A 14,829-nucleotide genomic window follows, 5' to 3' on the forward strand; every position below is an offset into this window, starting at 1 on the left:
ACCTGTCCTCATATTTCTTGATGTACCTCCAGTGAAACACCTTGGGACATTTTACAATGTTAAAGGCCCTGTATTTGTTGTTGTGGTTGCATACTTATTTCCCTCTAAGAACAGCTTTTCCATAGTGCCTTACTTAAAATTGTGAGGGGCCTGGTACAGGAGAGAATTTTGCAGATTGGAATGCACTACCCCAGCCAAATGACTTATGTTTTGGAAAGAACAGATTCTGACGCAGATTGGACACTCCTTATCCAGTTGTCTTTTCTTACATAAGACTGTAAAAGTGTACAAGGTAATCTTTGGCAGCATTATGATAGTACAATAGAACTGCATTAATTCATGCTGTTAGTATTGCAAACTTTAAAATGTGAATCCAATATATAATAGGAGATGTATTTCAATTCTAGGAAAATGTGAGCACAGAAGATCTGAATGTTTGTTCCTTGCAGCTAAGTCATCTTTATTGCTGTATACTAGGAGACATTTGTCTCTTTGGCAGCACCTCAGAAATCCAAAAGGCTGCTCTAATTGGGTGTGGAAATTCATCAAAGCTACCTAATAGGACAAATGCACCAGGATTGCTTCAACTTCTACAGATTCAGCCAGCAACAACACCAGGAGATGGTAAGTGGTAAGGAAGGCAAATTAGATTATTTAAAAAATCAAAATTGGTAGCAAAACACCAGAAGTGATGATAATGCTACAACTGGTATTACGTTACATTTCTGTATCTCTCTAGCTATTATCATATCTGCATTCAAGTCCTGTCTGTACAATCTAACCTACTGGGCCAGATTTTGTAATTGGTTGTAAACGACTGATTTCTACCATTCATCATGCTTACAGTTAGACTTTTAGTCAGCTTTTGAATGACAACTTACAATATATAAAGATCCGAAGTAACATGACACCCTGGAGGATTCTGTGACATATGTGAGCAGCACAGTGTGTTTGTTCAACCAAATAGATGGAAGAATCTTCATTAAGGTACAGAAGCCCTGAATTTCACTACTGAGATCAATTCAGCACTGAGTTCAAACAGCCCTGCTGAGTTCAGGGGACCACCGAAAATCAACTAAATTCAGGCCTTTCAAATTGATTTTTGGTCATGAGGGAGACGTATCACTTAAATTGATTAAGAAGAAGTGGTGAGTCAGCGTTCTGAGACTACATTAGTGAACTATGTGTCAAACATTACGGAAAGAAGTCTTACAACACCAGATTAAAGTCCAACAGGTTTGTTACAAACGCCAGCTTTCGGAGCACTGCTCCGAAAGCTAGTGTTTGTAACAAACCTGTTGGACTTTAACCTGGTGTTGTAAGACTTCTTACTGTGCTCACCGGAGTCCAACGCCGGCATCTCCACATCAAACATTACGGAAAGCTCGGTCTGGTGGCGGGCGGCACCTGGCGTAGTGGAAGCACTGCTGACTATGGTGCTGAGGACCCAGGTTTGAATCCTGACCCTGGGTCACTGTCTGTGTGGAGTTTGCACATTCTCCCCATGTCTGCGTGGTTTTCATCCCCACAACCTAAAGATGTGCAGATTAGATGGATTGGCGATGCTAAATTGCCCCTTAATTGGAAAAACAATAATTAGGTCCTCTAAATATATACATTAAAAAAAAGCTAGGACTGGTGAGTTGGCTGGCAAGCATTTAAAATTGTCACAGCATGTGATGAAAAAAGGCAGATAAGAAATCAAAAATTCATAATTTTGTTAATGGAGAGAAAGTATTAGTATTATTACCAGTGGTAGGTGAATCAATAAAAACAAGATTTAGTGGCCGTATGAAATCGAAAGGAAATTGATTTAGGTAAATTTAATAAGAATGCCAGATAGAAGGAAAGCTCACAGACTGTGTAATGTTAATATGCTCAAAATGTATTTTGATAGGGAAGGAAAGAAGAAGGGTGTGTTACTACTTATAACTCAGAGAAGAGATAAATCCAGATGACTCTGAATTTGACATTCCTCAAATTAGATAGGACAATGAGGAAGTAATAAGAAATTTGGATAAATTAATGAGTTTCCTTTCAAAGGAAAATTAAAGTGATTTGAAATAGTTATTACAGCAACATATGTGGGAATAAACTAGGAAGTACAAAAGTAATTATACATGATGTAGAAGTAAGAAATTCTATACCAATTAAGCAACATCCATAAAGACTCAATTCACTAAAGTTGGCACAGGTTCAAAAGTAGATTGAAAGCATGCTTAAGAATTATATTGTCGAAGTGAGTTGCAGCGATTGGAGCTCACCTATTGTGATGGTACCAAACGCAGATGATTGTGTGTGGACTATAGGAAAGTCGGTAGAGTTATAAAGTCAGATTTGTATTCTATTCCTCATTTGGAAGACTATTGAAAAGGTGGGACAAACATATTTGTTCCCAAACGTGACATGCTTAAAGGATACAGGAAAGTAAACTTATCAGAAAGGGTAAAGGAAGTTTCGGCTTTTGTAATGCCTAATGGTCTGTATCAGTTTAAAGTTATGCCATTTGGAATGAAGAATGTGGCAGCAATATTCCATGGATATTCCTGGACGAAACAATTGTGCAGTGTACATTGACAATTTGGCGGTGTTCAGTCAAACGTGGAAGGAACATTTGGAACATTTAAAGGAATTGTTCAATCAACTACAGGAGGCTGGCTTGGTAAACTAGTCACATTCTTAGGTCATACTGTTGGACATGGACAGATGGCCCCATGGAATGTGAAAACCGAAGCTAATGGGGGTGGGGTTCCCAAAACCATCAATGAGAAGAGAAGTTCTGAGATTTCCGAATATGAGTGGTTTGTACAGAAAAGTCATGGCAAATTTTAGCACTGTGGTTGCTCAACTTTTTAAAAAGAACTGGAAATTTCATTGACATCCAAATATCAGGGGCATTTGACAGTCTGAAAACTGTGTTAACCACCACACCAGTTTCAGCAACACTGAATTATGACAAGCAATTTAAGGTGGCCATTGATGCGAGTTATGTGGGTGTTGGTGTTGTACTGTTACATTTAGACATCGAAGGCATACAACGACCTGTTGGTTATTTTTCCATAAGGCAAAATATTCATCAAAAGTATTCAACCATCGAGAAAGGCCGTTGAGTTTGGTATTGGCGTTGCAACATTTTAACATTTATGTTACTAACAGTTCATCAGAGGCAATTGTTTATACAGTCTATAGTCCATTGAAGTTTCTGGGAATAGTTTAAAAATCAAAATGCAAGACTGTTTAGACGGAATATATTGCCACAGCCATTTAACTTAAAAATTATACATATAACAGGAAGAGATTACATAATTGTAAATACTCTCTCTTGCCCATCACTACCCTCACCCCACGCGCACATTCCTCTTCCTCCCGCACCTTCGCGCACACTCTCTTCCTCCTCACCTCTCATATTCACTCTCTCTTCCTCCCTACCCCCTCACACATTCTGCCTTCCTCCCCACTCCTCTCACACACACTCGTTCATCCTCCACACCTCATGCACACATTCTCTTTCCACCCCTCGTGCAGGCACTCCCCCCCCCCCCACCCCTTACGCACATGCTCTTCCCTCACCCCTCAAACACTCTCTCTTTATCACACCCCCTCGCACAGACTCTCTCTTACCCCACCCCTCACACACTCTCTCTTCCCCCACCCCTCACACACACACTCTTTTCCTTCCACTCCTTGTGCACATTCTCTGATGTACCATCAATTGGACTCGAGAGACGATTAAGATCCGAACTGTGGCTTTAATCAGCTAGTTGTTAGCCCGGTGGTCGACTACAGAGTAAGGCCGACCGCCGGGAACTCTGGGTACTTATACCCCGTCTCAGAGGCGGGGTCTACTTGCCTCTCGACCAATTGGTGAGCAGTCACATGACTAGTCCCAGCCAATCGGACGAGAAGCACATGACCAGCCAGAGCCAATGGGAAACCCATGCTCTGCACCAATGGCAGTGCTCACATTCATACCACCACATTCACCCCTTGTGGAGAAAGAAGGCGGGGGGGGTGTAAGTGGAAGAGAGAGGGGGGAGGGGGAGGGGGGGCCCGGGAACTGGTGGTATGAGCAGCGAAAATCGAGAAAGGTGGGCTACCCACTGGCTCATGGCAAAAAAAACAATACTACTTAAGGTGCAACAGAATAACAACAAAGTCCAAAATGTCTCATGGCCGCATCAGATGGACACGATCAGCCTGTCGGGTGCCCGTGGTGTTCTAGAGGACCGTCGCAGTGGAGCCGGTGACGTTGGGCCAATGGTCGTCCTTGCCTCCGGGAGCGTCGGTCGTAGATGTGTCTCCGTACCCCGGGCCAGTGGTGGAGACGCTGTAATCGGGGGAGAGGGGGCATGTGCGCTGGGGCGCGGGGGGCGCTGGGTGGAATTGGGGTTGGGGGGTGTGTTGATGTTGGGGGAGAAGGCCGCACGCCGGCGGGTGCCAGGTTCCGAAGCGAGACCGTATCCTGCTGACCGTCGGGATACTCCACGTACGCATATTGCGGGTTGGCATGGAGTAACTGGACTCGCTCAACCAACGGGTCGGACTTGTGCACCCGCACATGCTTCCGGAGCAAGATGGGCCCTGGGGTGGCCAGCCAGGTCAGGAGAGGGGATACTGAGGACAACGTCCTGGGGAAAACAAGAAGACATTCATAAGGTGTTTGATTAGTGGTAGTACAGAGGAGAGACCGGATTGAATGCAGGGCGTCGGGGATGAAATCTTGCCAACGGGGAATAGGGAGATCTCTGGACTGTAGGGCCAGCAGGATGGTCTTCCAAATGGTACCATTCTCCTGCTCGACCTGACCATTAACCCGGGGTTTATAACTGGTCATCCTGCTGGAGGCTATGCCCCTGCTGAGCAGGAACTGACGCAGTTCGTCACTCATAAAGGAGGACTCCCGGTCGCTGTGAATGTAAGCGGGGTAACCGAAGAGGGAGACGATGGATAGGAGGGCCTTTATGATGGTTGTTGTGGTCATGTCGGGACAGGGAATGGCGAAAGGGAAGCGGGAGTATTTGTCGATAACACTCAAGAAATATGTGTTACGGTTGTTGGAGGGGAGGGGACCCTTGAAGTCTATACTGAGACGTTCAAAGGGGCGGGATGCCTTGATCAGATGCACTCGTTCGGGGCGGTAGAAGTGCAGTTTGCACTCGGCGCAGACATGGCAGTCCCTGGTGACAGTCCTGACTTCCTCAACGGAGTAGGGCAGGTTGCGGGTCTTATTAAAATGGGAAAAACGGGTGACCCCTGGATGGCAGAGGTCAGTGTGGAGGGAGCGGAGGCGGTCAATCTGCGCGCTGGCGCAGGTACCGCGGGAAAGGGCATCGGAAGGCTCGTTGAACTTCCCAGGACGATGGGATGGTGAGGGGCGGGGTAGAACATAGGGTCTCTCTTTACGCAGACGACCTGCTCCTGTACGTGTCGGACCCAGAGGCCGGGATGGAAAGTATACTGGGAATGTTGAGGAAGTTCGGCCAGTTCTCAGGATACAAATTATATACGGCCAAGAGTGAAATTTTTTTGGTACAGGCAAGGGTCCAGGAGAACAGATTGAGAGGGCTACCGTTTAGGCTGGTTGAGGAAAATTTCCGGTATTTGGGAATCCAGGTGGCACGAGACTGGGGCAGGCTGCACAAGTTAAATTTGGCCAGGGTGGTGGAGCAAATGAAGGGAGAGTTTGGAGATGGGATGCACTCCCGCTGTCGCTGGCAGGGAGGGTGCAGACTGTAAAGATGACAATCCTCCCTAGATTTCTGTTTGTTTTTCAGTGCATCCCGATCTTTGTTCCACAGTCCTTCTTCAAAAGAGTTAACAGGATGATCATGAGCTTTGGGCGGGAAAATCCCCATGGGTGAAGAAGGCGATGTTGGAGAGGAACCGCAGCGAGGGAAGGCTGGCTTTGCCGAGTCTGATTAATTATTACTGGGCGGCCAACATTGGTATGATAAGGAAGTGGATGGTGGGTACGGGGTCTATCTGGGAGCGGGTGGAGGCGGCTTCGTGCAGGGGCTCCAGCTTGGCAGCCCTGGTCACGGCTCCTCTACCGCTGCTGCCGGCCAAGTACTCCACCAGCCCGGTAGTGGTGGCGACCCTGCGGATATGGGGCCAGTGGAGGAGGCATGTAGGGGAGACGGGGACGTCGGTTTGGGCGCCAATCTGAGACAACCATCGGTTTGCCCCCGGGAGTATGGATGGGGGATTTCGATTATGGCAGCGGGCGGGGGTGGGAAGGGTGGGCGATATGTTCCTGGAAGGGAGCTTTGCGAGTTTGAGGAACTTGGAGGAGAAATTTGGGCTGGTAAGGGGAAATGATTTTAGGTACCTACAGTTGCGGGACTTTGTTCGTAGACAGGTCCCATCTTTCCCATGCCTCCCGCCAATGGGGATCCTAGACAGAATAGTCTCTAGGGGGGAAGAAGGGGAGAGTAGAGTCTCGGGTATTTATAAGGTGCTCATGAGGGAGGAAGGGTCCCAGACAGAGGAACTGAAACTTAAATGGGAGGAGGAGCTAGGCGGGGAAATGGAGGACGGGCTGTGGGCAGAGGCCCTGAGTAGGGTAAATTCGACCACGACATGTGCTAGGCTCGGGCTGATTCAATTTAAGGTCATTCACCGGGCCCATATGACGGTGGCTCGGATGAGCAAATTCTTTGGGATAGAGGACAAATGCGCTAGGTGCGCGGGAGGACCAGCGAACCACATTCACATGTTTTGGGCATGCCCTAAGCTGAGGGGGTACTGGGAGGGATTTGCGGGGATCATGTCCCGGGTGCTAAAAACAAGGGTGGTGATGAGTCCAGGGGTGGCAATGTTTGGGATTTCGGAAGACCCGGGAGTCCAGGGGGAGAAAGAGGCCGATGTTTTGGCCTTTGCTTCCCTGATAGCCCGGCGACTAATACTATTGGTGTGGAGGGACTCAAAGCCCCCGAAGACTGAGTTTTGGCTTGCGGACATGTCGAGTTTCCTGGGTATGGAAAAAATTAAGTTCGCCTTGAGGGTATCTGTACAGGGGTTCGCCCGGAGGTGGCAACCATTTATTGACTTATTTGCGGGAGAGTGAGTGGCAGCAGGGGGAGGGGGGGTAGAGTAGAGTAGAGTAGGAGGGAAAAAATGGCGGGTAGTACCGGTGGGAAAGGAGTGGGTTTGTGCAGTATGTTACGATTGAAGTATTGAAAGTACATGGATGTTTGCACATTTTTGCCTTTTTTGCTTTCTTTCTGTTGATGTCTGTAACTGTTTACAAAGCCAAAAACTACCTCAATAAAATTGTTTATTAAAAAAAAAAGAACTTCCCAGGACGATACAAGATATCGTAGTTGTACGTGGACAACTCGATCCGCCACTGCAAGACCTTGTCGTTCTTGATCTTGCCCCTCTGTGCATTGTCGAACATGAAAGCTATTGACCGTTGGTCTGTGAGGAGGGTAAATTTCCTGTCGGCCAGATAGTGCCTCCAATATCGCACAGCTTCAACTATGGCCTGTGCCTCCTTTTCCACCGAGGAATGGTGGATTTCGGAAGCGTGGAGGGTTCGTGAAAAGAAGGCCACGGGTCTGCCCGCTTGGTTCAGGGTGGCCGCCAGAGCTACGTCAGACGCGTCGCTCTCGACCTGGAATGGGAGGAACTCGTCGATAGCATGCATTGTGGCCTTTGCGATATCCGCTTTGATGCGGCTAAAGGCCTGGCGGGCCTCCATCGACAGGGGAAAGGAGGTGGACTGGATGAGGGGACGGGCTTTGTCGGCGTAGTTGGGGACCCACTGGGCATAATATGAGAAGAAGCCCAGGCAGCGTTTGAGGGATTTGAGGGAGTTGGGGAGGAGGAGTTCCATCAGGCGGCGCATGCGTTCGGGATCGGGGCCTATCACTCCATTACGCACTATGTAGCCAAGGCTGGCTAGACGGTCGATGCTAAACACGCACTTATCCTTATTGTAAGTTAAATTAAGGAGTTTTGCGGTTCGGAGGAATTTTTGGAGGTTGATGTCGTGGTCCTGCTGGTCGTGGCCGCAGATGGTGACGTTATCGAGATACGGGAAGGTGGCCCGTAAACCATGCTTGTCGACCATTCGGTCCATCTCCCGTTGGAAGACCGAGACTCCATTTGTGGCATCGAATGGAACCCTGAGGAAGTGGTAGAGGCGCCCATCTGCCTCAAACGCGGTGTACTTTCGGTCTCTCATGCGGATGGGGAGCTGGTGGTAGGCGGACTTAAGGTCCACCGTGGAGAAGACTTTGTATTTCGCGATCCTGTTAACCAGGTCGGAAATACGAGGGAGAGGATACGCGTCCAGCTGCGTAAACCTGTTGATGGGCTGTTTAGCACACTGGGCTAAATCGCTGGCTTTGAAAGCAGACCCAGGCTGGCCAGCAGCACGGTTCGATTCCCGTAACAGCCTCCCCGAACAGGCGCCGGAATGTGGCGACTAGGGGCTTTTCACAGTAACTTAATTGAAGCCTACTCGTGACAATAAGCAATTTTCATTTCATTTCATGGTCTGACTGTAATCGATGACCATCCGGTTTTTCTCCCCAGTCCGAACTACCAACACTTGGGCTCGCCAGGGACTGTTGCTGGCCTCGATCACTCCTTCCTTAATGAGCCTCTGGACCTCGGACCCGATGACGGTCCGGTCCTGGGCACTGTATCGTCTGCTCCTAGTGGCGACAGGTTTACAATCTGGGGTGAGATTAGCAAACAAGGAAGGGGGGTCCACTTTGAGGGATGCGAGGCTGCAAACAGTAAGAGGGGGAATAGGGCCGCCGAATTGAAAGGTCAAGCTCTGCAGATTGTACTGGAAATCCAGGCCCAAATATGCCGGAGCGCATAGACGGGGGGAGGATGAGGAGTTTGAAGTTTTGGAAGACCCTCCCCTGGACCGTGAGGTCCGCTATGCAGCACCCGGTGATTTGGATGGAGTGCGAACCCGAGGCCAATTCAATCTTATGCTTAACCGGATGGATGGGGAGCGCGCAGCGTCTTACCGTGTCGGGGTGGACGAAACTTTCCGTGCTCCCGGAGTCCAGCAGGCATCTCGTTTTGTGTCCATTGAGCTGGACCGTTGTCGTAGTCTTGGCGAGCGTGCGTGGTCGCGACTGGTCGAGTTTGATGGATGCAAGTCGTGGTGAGAGTTCCAGATCATCCTCGGTGGCAGAGTCATCGCTGGCAGGGCCTTCCGTGTTGGCCCAAGATGACGGCGCCCAGGACCCGCACGTGGAGTCGGGGTCCCAAGACGGCGGCGCCCAGGACCCGCACGTGGAGCCGGGGCCCCAAGATGGCGGCGCCCATGGCCCGCACATGGCATCCGGGGCCAAGATGGCGGCGCCCGTGGGAACCTCGTGGCAGCTGGGGGCAGTGTCAGCGGCGTCTGCGGGCCGGTCGGGGCAGCTGGGAGCGAGGGTCGGGAGGACCGTGGGGCCGTTGCGGGGGCCGGGAGGCGGGCCGGAGAGGTTGGTGCGCGGGGCTGGGCCCTAGGGGGGCCTGGGGGAGCGATCCACGGTCGCTGCGTGGAACAGCAGCGACCGACATGGTCTGGCAGACCACCACGTAGTGGCCCTTCTTCCCGCAGCTCTTGCACAGAGCGAAGTGGGCAGGGCAGCGCGGGCGGGGGTGCTTGGAGAGACCACAAAAATAGCAACGGGGCCCCGCAAGTTTGTCGGAGCGACCCACAGCGCAGGCCTGGGGGGGTCGGGGTCCACGGAGGACAGGGGTGGCGCGTGCCATGAAGTCCAGGGGGTTGCTGCGCGGCCGGGGGCTTATGCGCGGGCGTTCAGGTCAGCACCCTCCAGGGAGGTTGCAAGAGTCCGTGCCTCAGCTAGGCTGAGGGTGTTCTTCTCCAGCAATCGTTGGTGGACAGAAGGGGACTGCATACCAGCAACGTAAGCGTCTCTGATTAAAAGTTCCATGTGCTCCGTCGCCGAAACTTGGAGACACGCATACGTTCTCCCTCGAACTGCGAGGGCCTGGTAAAACGCGTCGAGTGACTCACCAGGGAACTGTTGTCTAGTCGTCAGGAGATGCCGGGCGTTTACTTCGTTGACCGGCCGGAGAAAGTGTCCTTTGAGGATCTCCATGGCCGCATCATAATCACTTTCGTCCTCAATCATTGAGTATATCGCTGTGCCCACACATGAGTGGAGCATGTGGAGTTTCTGCTCCTTGGTGGGCTTGCCGGCTGCAGTCGTCAGGTGACAATTAAAACACGCCTGCCAGTGTTTAAAGATTGCAGATGCATTTGAAGCATGCGGGCTGGTGTGGGGGTAGTCAGGCTTGATGCGTAGCTCCATTCCAAAATTATAGCTGATTAAATTGATGTACCATCAATTGGACTCGAGACACGATTAAGATCCGAACTGTGGCTTTGATCAGCTAGTTGTTAGCCCGGTGGTCGACTACAGAGTAAGGCCGACCGCTGGGAACTCTGGGTACTTATACCCAGGGTCTACGCCAGGAGGCGGGGTCTACTTGCCTCTCGACCAATTGGTGAGCAGTCACGTAACTAGTCCCAGCCAATCGGACGAGAGGCACATGACCAGCCAGAGCCAATGGGAAACCCATGCTCTGCACCAATGGCAGTGCTCACATTCATACCACCACATTCTCTCTACCAGCACTTCTCGCACACACTTTCTCTTCCTCCCTACCTATTGCACACAGACTCCAATGACCCTCACAACTTGCACACATTCACCCTAGCCCTGCACCTCACACATCCTCACTCTTTTCCTTGCCTCTCACGTAACCAGAAAATTGGTTGACGGACAGGAAACAAAGAGCAGGAAAAACAAGTCTTTTTCCAAATGGCAGGCAATGACTAGTGGGGTACCACAGGAATCAGTGCTAGACGCCAGCTATTCACAGTATATATTAGTGCCCTCTGGCCCCAGCTGACCCATTAGCTGTATGGGTGCTCCAGCACACCTGTCGCATCTTTTCGGCCGTGATCACGGTAGGCACGGTACGGTAGCACAGTTGCTTCACAGCTCCAGGGTCCCTGGTTCGATTCCCGGCTTGGGTCACTGTCTGTGTGGAGTCTGCACGTTCTCCCTGTGTCTGTGTGGGTTTCCTCTGGGTGCTAATCACTGTGCTACCGTGCTGATACTACAGAGGTTATTGAAACTTCACAGGGAACGAAATGGTATATAAACAACCAAGTACAAAGGGTAAAAGCAGGCACACTGCAACATTGAAACCATAGAGCATGTTGAAACTTTAATGGGAATGAAATGGTATATAAACAATCAAGTACAAAGCGATAAAATCAGGTATAGTGCAACATTGAAACCACAGAGCCTATTAAAACTTCAAGGGGACTGAAACGCTTCTCCAAGAAACAAGCAGCAGAATCTATCCGTCCTGGGAAGGGATTTTAGGCTGTACTTTGTCCTGCTATGAAATGTTAAACATGAAAGAAAGCAGGCTTCAAAGCTTCACAAACCCAAAGTGACCCCCATCCCAGTGGAGACTCCTGACCTGGCCAATTCCAGCCCAGCCCTAGCCTTCCAGCTCCTTTGAAGAGTCCCCCTCCCCGCCACAGCACTGGCCAGCAGTTGTGTGCCATTTCGCTCCCTGAAGGTAAGTGGAGATGGGTACTCACCTCCTTACTCCCCATCGGAGTCCATGGCAGCTGGTCCCCACGTTTAAGGACCAGTGGTGATTTGCTCTCGGGGAGTGGGGAGGGGGGGGGAGATTACCGGGAGTCTGCTGCATTCAGCGTTAATCTCACAAATGAGATTAAAATGAATGCAGATTTGATGTGATATTTTTCCCGCCCTGTTTGGACGAGGTCAAAGCTGGAATGGGCCTGGAGAATCTTAAACTGTTTGGGCTCAAATTTTGTTATGGGACGCTCCCACAATTCTCCTGACATAGCAGGATTCGCCAGGCGCAAAACAGTTTCCTATTCTCCCATCAAAAGGAGCTAAGTGCTTTCTCGGTGAATAAGAGGAAGTGAAACCATTTCACTCCTTTTGATATGGTGAGGAGCTGTCACTTGTAGCAAGTGTTTGTAAACATTGTGGTTAGCATCAAAGCAGGGTTCTCGAGATGCATTAAAGTGTGAAGATAAAGATAGCTAAAGAATCCACAAAACACCAGTCTCAGGACTAATAAAATGGTAAGTCACTGGCTAGTGAAATGTATTTCTGTGTGAAATTCAGTGGGAATTTTCCATTACAAAGGCCGCCAAGTGATTTGAAGCCCTTTCAAGTGTACTTGGCTTTTGAGGAAACTTCTGACACTTGTAAAGCTACTACTTTAAACACGTTTGTCAGAGGCAGCAGATGTTAGGGAAGGGGAAGTGAAAATGCAGTGATCTTTCACTACTGCTTTGACTGCTCTTCAGCTTTCAGGCAGGGGTCTCTGACGAGGGGTTAAATAGTATCTCTAGGGGTCTCTGATGGGGGGGGGATCTGATGTGGATGACTGATGAGGGTGACTGATGGGAGGGGCTGGAGGAGATGACTAATGGGAGGGAGCTGAAGGGGATTGGTGGGCGGGGGTCGGTTCACCCTTATGCGTGCGGGCCGTTGGGGTGGATGACCAAATATTCCCTTGGTGGTGGAAGGATGCCACTACGTTTTAGCGAGTGGCGGGGGGGGGGGGGGGGGGGGGGGGGGGGGTGGGGGGGGGGGAGGGAAACAGGACTTGCATTATGGCTGGGGTGAGGGGGCATCGCCGGACCTCAGTATTGGGCCGCCTGCTAAAGCGGGTGGCCCAATACCGGGATTCCAATGGAATCCAGCAAGTGCTCCCCCAATGCATAAACTTGTATGGAAAAGGGCAGCACAGAACCGATTCTCCACTGACAAGAGCACTGAGTTCCAGAATGGAGAACCCTGGTCCATATGTTAATAGATAAAAACTTATCTTCATTCCACCAATCTCCAACTGAAAAATAAGGGGAACAAATGACTTGTTTAGAAGGACCAAGAACATGTGCTGAGTGATGTCACATCTATGTCTGATGTGGGGTGACTCATGGGGGGCGGTTCGAAAAGATTGGTGAGTTTAAAGAATGGGATCATAGAGCGGTGACAGTTTAAATACAGGGATCACAGAGCGGTGACAGTTTAAATACTGGGATCACAGAGCGGCGACAGTTTAAATACTGGGATCACAGAGCGGTGACAGTTTAAATACAGGGATCACAGAGCGGTGACAGTTTAAATACTGGGATCACAGAGCGGCGACAGTTTAAATACTGGGATCACAGAGCGGAGACAGTTTAAATACTGGGATCACAGAGCGGCGACAGTTTAAATACTGGGATCACAGAGCGGAGACAGTTTAAATACTGGGATCACAGAGCGGCGACAGTTTAAATACTGGGATCACAGAGCGGCGACAGTTTAAATACTGGGATCACAGAGCGGTGACAGTTTAAATACTGGGATCACAGAGCAGCGACAGTTTAAATACTGGGATCACAGAGCGGCGACAGTTTAAATACAGGGAACACAGAGCGGTGACAGTTTAAATACTGGGATCACAGAGCAGCGACAGTTTAAATACTGGGATCGCAGAGCGGGGACAATTTAAATACTGGGATCACAGAGCGGCGACAGTTTAAATACTGGGATCACAGAGCGGTGACAGTTTAAATACTGGGATCACAGAGCGGCGACAGTTTAAATACAGGGATCACAGAGCGGCGACAGTTTAAATACTGGGATCACAGAGCGGCGACAGTTTAAATACTGGGATCACAGAGCGGCGACAGTTTAAATACAGGGAACACAGAGCGGTGACAGTTTAAAGACTGGGATCATAGAGCGGACAGTTTAAATACGGGATCACAGAGCGGACAGTTTAAATACTGGGATCACAGAGCGGAGACAGTTTAAATACTGGGATCACAGAGCGGAGACAGTTTAAATACTGGGATCACAGAGCGGCGACAGTTTAAATACTGGGATCACAGAGCGGCGACAGTTTAAATACTGGGATCACAGAGCGGCGACAGTTTAAATACTGGGATCACAGAGCGCGACAGTTTAAATACTGGGATCACAGAGCGGACAGTTTAAATACTGGGATCACAGAGCGGCGACAGTTTAAATACTGGGATCACAGAGCGGCGACAGTTTAATACTCACAGAGCGGCGACAGTTTAAATACTGGGATCACAGAGCGCGACAGTTTAAATACTGGGATCACAGAGCGGCGACAGTTTAAATACCGGGATCACAGAGCGGACAGTTTAAATACCGGGATCACAGAGCGGCGACAGTTTAAATACTGGGATCACAGAGCGGCGACAGTTTAAATACTGGGATCACAGAGCGGCGACAGTTTAAATACTGGGATCACAGAGCGGAGACAGTTTAAATACTGGGATCACAGAGCGGCGACAGTTTAAATACTGGGATCACAGAGCGGCAGTTTAAATACTGGGATCACAGAGCGGGACAGTTTAAATACTGGGATCACAGAGCGGTGACAGTTTAAATACTGGGATCACAGAGCGTGACAGTTTAAATACTGGGATCACAGAGCGGAGACAGTTTAAATACTGGGATCACAGAGCGGAGACAGTTTAAATACTGGGATCACAGAGCGGCGACAGTTTAAATCCTGGGATCACAGAGCGGCGACTGTTTAAATACTGGGATCACAGAGCGGAGACAGTTTAAATACTGGGATCATAGAGCAGCAGAAGGAAGGGATTAACTGAGAAACAGTACAAATTAGTGAAAGTCAGGGTCATTATAATAAAGTAATATAAGTAAACAAAATACGGTAAGAGAAGTTAAGTTGACCTCGGAGGTAAGTAAGTAGTACTCTTATATAGTTTTGTTTTTTGTTAAAAAGGGAATAAACAAA

General features: G+C 49.5%; 1 protein-coding gene across 2 annotated transcripts in view; it reads left to right on the forward strand.

The window, feature by feature from the left end:
• The window catches only part of tmem232 (transmembrane protein 232), a 141,971-nt gene that overhangs the window by 98,656 nt on the left and 28,486 nt on the right, over positions 1-14,829 (forward strand). For both annotated transcript variants that reach the window (XM_038805123.1, XM_038805124.1), the window contains one exon: positions 408-624. In XM_038805123.1, the coding sequence (XP_038661051.1) occupies positions 408-624 (217 nt within the window). The remainder of the gene's footprint in view (positions 1-407; positions 625-14,829) is intronic.

This window comes from Scyliorhinus canicula, chromosome 8 (assembly GCF_902713615.1).
Source record: "Scyliorhinus canicula chromosome 8, sScyCan1.1, whole genome shotgun sequence".
Lineage (NCBI taxonomy): Eukaryota > Metazoa > Chordata > Chondrichthyes > Carcharhiniformes > Scyliorhinidae > Scyliorhinus > Scyliorhinus canicula.